The sequence below is a fragment of the Neopelma chrysocephalum genome, unplaced genomic scaffold (assembly GCF_003984885.1).
Source record: "Neopelma chrysocephalum unplaced genomic scaffold, ASM398488v2 Primary Assembly neopelma1_136, whole genome shotgun sequence".
NCBI lineage: Eukaryota > Metazoa > Chordata > Aves > Passeriformes > Pipridae > Neopelma > Neopelma chrysocephalum.
The window spans coordinates 34,442-40,163 of NW_020897798.1; the positions used below are offsets into that span (position 1 = coordinate 34,442).

General features: G+C 57.5%; 1 protein-coding gene across 3 annotated transcripts in view; it reads left to right on the forward strand.

Annotated features, from left to right (window-relative positions):
• Positions 1 to 5,722, forward strand: part of ASIC1 (acid sensing ion channel subunit 1) — a 23,475-nt gene that overhangs the window by 16,980 nt on the left and 773 nt on the right. For all 3 annotated transcript variants that reach the window (XM_027699059.1, XM_027699058.1, XM_027699057.1), the window contains 8 exons: positions 577 to 727; positions 1,157 to 1,284; positions 2,004 to 2,154; positions 3,784 to 3,840; positions 3,951 to 4,104; positions 4,193 to 4,284; positions 5,164 to 5,243; positions 5,403 to 5,507. In XM_027699059.1, the coding sequence (XP_027554860.1) occupies positions 577 to 727; positions 1,157 to 1,284; positions 2,004 to 2,154; positions 3,784 to 3,840; positions 3,951 to 4,104; positions 4,193 to 4,284; positions 5,164 to 5,243; positions 5,403 to 5,507 (918 nt within the window). The remainder of the gene's footprint in view (positions 1 to 576; positions 728 to 1,156; positions 1,285 to 2,003; positions 2,155 to 3,783; positions 3,841 to 3,950; positions 4,105 to 4,192; positions 4,285 to 5,163; positions 5,244 to 5,402; positions 5,508 to 5,722) is intronic.

Here is a 5,722-nt window from a genome sequence, read left to right on the forward strand (position 1 = left end):
CACCGTGTGGGACCAGGGACAGCCAGGGATGCTGCCCTTGGAGCACCATGTGGGATCAGGCACGGTGGGAGAGATGCTGCCCTTGGAGCCGATATCTCACCCCAGTCCTGGAGCTGGAGCTGCCAGTGGGACACAGAGAGAGCAGCCCCAGGGCCGTGCTCATGGAGGAGGTGCCGGGCACCTCTGTCCTGGTGCTCTGAGCCCGCTGCCCTCACGTGCCACTTGCTGGAAGGGCTGAGGAGGGACAGAAGGGTCCAGGATCCCATCCAGCCCCATCCCCTGGAGGTTCAGGGCTGAGTGTCCCACCTCGGGGGGCCGGGGCTGCCCTGGGCTCTGCAGGTCTGCAACATCTCCTCTGAGTCCATCCCTGAGCCTCGGGGGAACATCTTCTCCTCCTCTACCTGGGCCAAGTTCCAGCACCGGGTTCTCAGTTCCAGCACCGAGAGCCCCCGTGGCTCAGGACCCTGGCTTGGGCTGTGCCCAGGCTGTCTCCTGGGGCTGGTGATGCCCTCCTGGCTCCGTGCTGTGGCTCCACGGAGGGGCCTCGGCCTCAGCCCCCCGTGTCCTCTCCCGCAGGTCTTCACCCGCTACGGGAAGTGCTACACCTTCAACGCGGGGCAGGACGGGAAGCCCCGGCTCATCACCATGAAGGGGGGCACCGGCAACGGCCTGGAGATCATGCTGGACATCCAGCAGGACGAGTATCTGCCCGTGTGGGGGGAAACAGGTAACCCCACGGCCCCCCAGCAGGTCACCAGCAGCTCCTGGGGTGCTCCCCCGGCCCCTTCCCGGCTCCCCACGTCCCTGAGGCTCCCTCCTCCTCCTCCCTCCTTCCATTTCTGGCCGCTTCAGGTCCTTTCTTTCCCCTCTCCCTTCCCCTCCTTTGTCTTTGCTCTTCGCCATGGCAACTCCCCGGTGGTTTAGACACGCAGCCATCCCTTGTTTATAAATAGAGGCAAAACACTTCCCTGCGGAGAGCGGGAGGGTCAGGGGCGGGGAGGGGGGCAAGGACGTGGTGCAGCAAACAGGTTGGATGGACGGCAAACAGATGGATGGACACGTGGAGGGACCAACTGGCCCCGGGGGGGAGCGTGGGAGGCAGAAGTTTTGGGAGCAGGGACAGCACCCGGCTCATCCCTCCCTCTCTCCTCTGCAGACGAGACCTCGTTCGAAGCCGGGATCAAGGTGCAGATCCACAGCCAGGACGAGCCCCCCCTGATCGACCAGTTGGGCTTCGGGGTGGCCCCCGGATTCCAGACCTTCGTGTCCTGCCAGGAGCAGCGGGTAGAGCTTGGGAGGGGGGTTTGGGGTTCTCCCTCCTGACACGGAGCCTGTTGGACGGAGAGGGGACCTGATGCCTGCTCAGCTGGTGCTTAGAAAAAATCTAGGAGCTGTTAGTTGGGGTGAGATAAGAAAGGGTTTAATTGTGCCAAGGCAAGAGATGTTACACGACGCGCCCCGGGCTGTGCCCGGGATGTTACATTTATAACAATATCTGGCCAATCCCAAGTGTGTCCATCCTCTGACTTTTGGCCTGGTCCACCCCCTGGCCCACCTCCTGGAATTGGGTCGGGGGGCTTTTGGGACCCCCTCTTCATCCTCCTTCATCATCTTCGGGGTACAAAGGGCAGAGTCACCCAGTTCTTTGACTCTGTCCTGCAGTTTAGGCCAAGATACAAGTGTTCTCCAAACAAGACAGGCTTGCCTTGACTAAGAGACAAAACATTTTCTACTGGATATGGGAATAGGGTTGATATGGGGGGTATGGAATGGGGTAAGAGGATTAAGGAATGTATAAACTAAGGGGTGCTAGGGGAGGAGGGAGAAAGGGTTGTTTCTAAAATCTACTTCTATTACTTATAAAACTTATAAGGTAGAAAAATAAGAAAACCATTATGGGCTTAAGGCATCAACCAGACCCTGGGGTGCGATGCCACGAGGGTCTTTCCCCGTGCTGGAGGCTTCTCTCCTCACTCGTGGTTTCTTCTTCTCCCCCCTCCCAGCTCATCTACCTTCCCCCTCCCTGGGGCGACTGCAAGGCCGTGGCGGGCGACCTGGAGTTCTACGACACATACAGCATCACTGCCTGCAGGATCGACTGCGAGACCCGGTACCTGGTGGAGAACTGCAACTGCCGCATGGTTCACATGCCGGGTGAGACCCTCTGTTATGGTTTGGAGCTGGCTCCCCTGCTAAGTCTCTAAACCTTACCACAAGGAGTCCCCCACCCCACTCCAAACCGAGGGAGAAGAGGGGGAAAAAAAAAAAAACGAAAGAACCAAAAATGAGAGAGAGACAAATAAACAAATAAATATATATATATATATAAAAATATATAAATATATATATATAAAAATATTTTTACACTTATATTTACAGTTATATACAGTTTATACAGTTGAAATATATATATAATTTCACAGGGAAAAAGGGAAAGGGGAAGGGAAGAACAAAACCCAAAAATAATATATATATATATATATATAATCCCGATCCGTAGCCCCAGGTCTATCAAGTAAAAGAATTAACAAAGAATATCTTACTACTCTCCTTGGGACAAGGGAGAGTCACGCTGGGGTGACTGGTGACTGCCGGCAGCCTCCGCCTCCCAAGGTCGACAAGGCCTCACCAGGCCTCACTCCCCAACCCCACAGACTCAACACAGGGAGATCTGCACCTCCAAAGCCACTGGAAGGAAAGAGAGCGAAGGTCTTTCCTCCCTTCTTCTTATACCCCGGCTTACGTAAAAATCGTAGGGAATACCGGGTAAATCTGGGCACTTCCTTGGTTACAAGCTGGTCACCAAGGAAGGCCTAGGCCAAACTACCACACCCTCCCTGAGCCAGGGCCGGGGCCAAAATCCCCTTCCCAGCTCGGCCCACGGGGATGATCCCACCTGGACACCGAGCTGGGGGGAGTGGGGATCGGCTGGAGGGCAGGAGGGATCTGTGGAGGGATCTGGAGGGGTTGGATCCATGGGATGATCCCAAGGGGATGAGGTTCCACCAGGCCAAGGGCCGGGTCCTGCCCTTTGGCCACTGGGCTGGGGACAGAGGGGCTGGAGAGCAGCCAGGCAGGAAGGGAGCTGGGATTTGGGATGGACAGGGAGCTGAACAGGAGCCAGAGTGTGCCCAGGGGGACAAGAGGCCGATGGATCCTGGCCTGGCTCAGGAACAGTGTGGGAAATGATTCCTCCCCTGGACTCAGCACTGGTGAGGCCACCCCTGGAGTGCTGTGTCCAGCTCTGGGCCCTCAGCTCAGGAAGGACATTGAGGTCCTGGAGCAGGTCCAGAGGAGAGCAACGAGGCTGGGGAAGGGACTGGAGCACAAGTGCTGTGAGGAGAGGCTGAGGGAGCTGGGGGGGCTCAGCCTGGAGAAGAGGAGGCTCAGGGGAGACCTCCTCACTCTCTGCAACTCCCTGACAGGAGGGGGGAGCCAGGGGGGGGTTTGTCTCTTTTCCCAAGACAAGAGGGCTCGGGGTCTTCAGCTGTGCCAGGGGAGGTTTAGGTTGGATATCAGGAAGAATTTCTTTCCAGAGAGGGTGATCAGCCATTGGAATGGGCTGCCCAGGGAGGGGGTGGATTCTCCATCCCTGGAGGTGTTTAAGGACAGACTGGATGTGGCATCAGTGCCATGGGCTGGGAACCACGGCGGGGTTGGATCAAGGGTTGGACTGGATGATCTGGGAGGTCCCTTCCAACCCAGCCGATCCTGTGATTCTATGATTCTGTGATTCTGTGACTCTATGATTCTATGAGAACCCCTTTCTGTGTGTCTCCGCAGGTGATGCCCCGTACTGCACCCCTGAGCAGTACAAGGAGTGCGCAGACCCCGCCTTAGGTGAGGCTCGGGAGGGAGGGAGGGAGGGAGGAAGGAAAGGAGGGAGCTGCGGGCGTTGGGTTTCTCTCCCCAGCTCCCCAAACCCCCTCTCTCTCTCTCCCCCTTCCCAGATTTCCTGGTGGAGAAGGACAACGAGTACTGCCTGTGCGACATGCCCTGCAACATGACCCGCTACGGCAAAGAGCTCTCCATGGTCAAGATCCCCAGCAAGGCCTCGGCCAAGTACCTGGCCAAGAAGTACAACAAGTCGGAGCAGTACATCGGGTAACGTGGCCGTGGGCAGAGGGGGTGGCATCGGTGCCGCTCCCCATCCCAAAACCTCAGCCCGGTGCCACTTTTGTGCCCTGCGCAGGGAGAACATCCTGGTGCTGGACATCTTCTTTGAGGCCCTCAACTACGAGACCATCGAGCAGAAGAAGGCGTACGAGGTGGCCGGTTTGCTGGGTGAGTGCCAGGGGCTGGGCCAGTGACCCCCCAACGAGGTGGCCGGTTTGCTGGGTGAGTTTCTGGGGGGGGCTGCACATCCCAGTTTCCCCCCCCCAGCAAGATGGTCTCATGTTGGCCCCGTTCCCCAGTGCGCTGGTTTAAAGGTAAACCAAGCAGGGGAAATGAACTCAACTCGAAAGAGAGATTACAAGTCAGAATAACAATTTAATAAAATAATATGATAAGTACAATTATACAGGCAGACAATTGGTTTTAACCCACAAAACCCAAATGTACAACCCAGCACCACGAGGCAGGAACAGAGTGGTGTTCCTTGGGCCCCCCTTAGTCCAAAGTGAAGAGAGAGGGGAAAAAACCTGTTGGTGGGAGAGCGTTGGAGTCTGGTCAAGAGTGGTGGTTGCAGTCTGGTTGAGAGTGGTGAGCTGCAGTTTTCCTCTGGATCCCACGAGTGGTTAAAAAGGTTCCAAGACTCCAAGTTTATATATCCTCCAGTTCAGGCAGGAATGCTCAGTACTCCCCTCAGGGTGGGGAATTCCACAAAAGGGTGTGAGGACAGGAACATCTTCCTATCTCTGAACACCCAGTTTAGAGCCTGAGGGGTCAGGGCTGCTCTGGGCAGAGGGTGTAAATGCTCTATTGACAACAATTTCTGGGAAATGGCCTGGAAGGCTCTGGAATACACAGGTTTGAGTTACACCCATCCCATGATGAACTGGTCCCGGTTGTTCTAACCAGGACACCGAGGCACTGGGATGTGCCCACAGTGGGGATGTGGAGCAGGACGAGTTGTGACGAGTTCTGTGCCCTTTCCCCGCTCCCTCTGCCATCAGACTCCAAGCTCAGGCCACCCCTGATGTGTTTCCCTGTCCCCTGCAGGTGACATCGGGGGGCAGATGGGGCTGTTCATCGGGGCCAGCATCCTCACAGTGCTGGAGCTCTTCGACTACGCCTACGAGGTGAGCACCTCCCTCACCCCACCCTGGTTACCCTGGAGCACCCCGAGCGGCCCCAGAGCCCCAGGGGTCACCCCAGAGCCCCGTTTGGGGTGTGGGGAAGGGCCACCACCCCCTGAGCCTCCATGGGGCTGAAATGTTGCCCAAATGTGGCCCCGGCAGGTGATAAAGCACCGGCTGTGCCGGAGGGGGAAGTGCCGCAAGAACCACAAGAGGAACAACACGGACAAGGGCGTCGCGCTCAGCATGGACGACGTCAAGCGCCACGTGAGTGTCGGGGACAACCCCGGGGGGGTGTTGGGGACATCCTGAGGGCTGCTGGGGACACCCTGGGGGCTGCTGAGCCCCTCTGCAGCTCGGGGGCTGCCTGGGAGGAGCCCCTGGGTGTGGGGTCACTGTTTTGGGGCTGCCTGAGAGTTGCTGTGGGGTGTGGGGTCACTGTTTTGGGGCTGTGGGGTGTGGGGTCACTGTTTTGGGGCTGT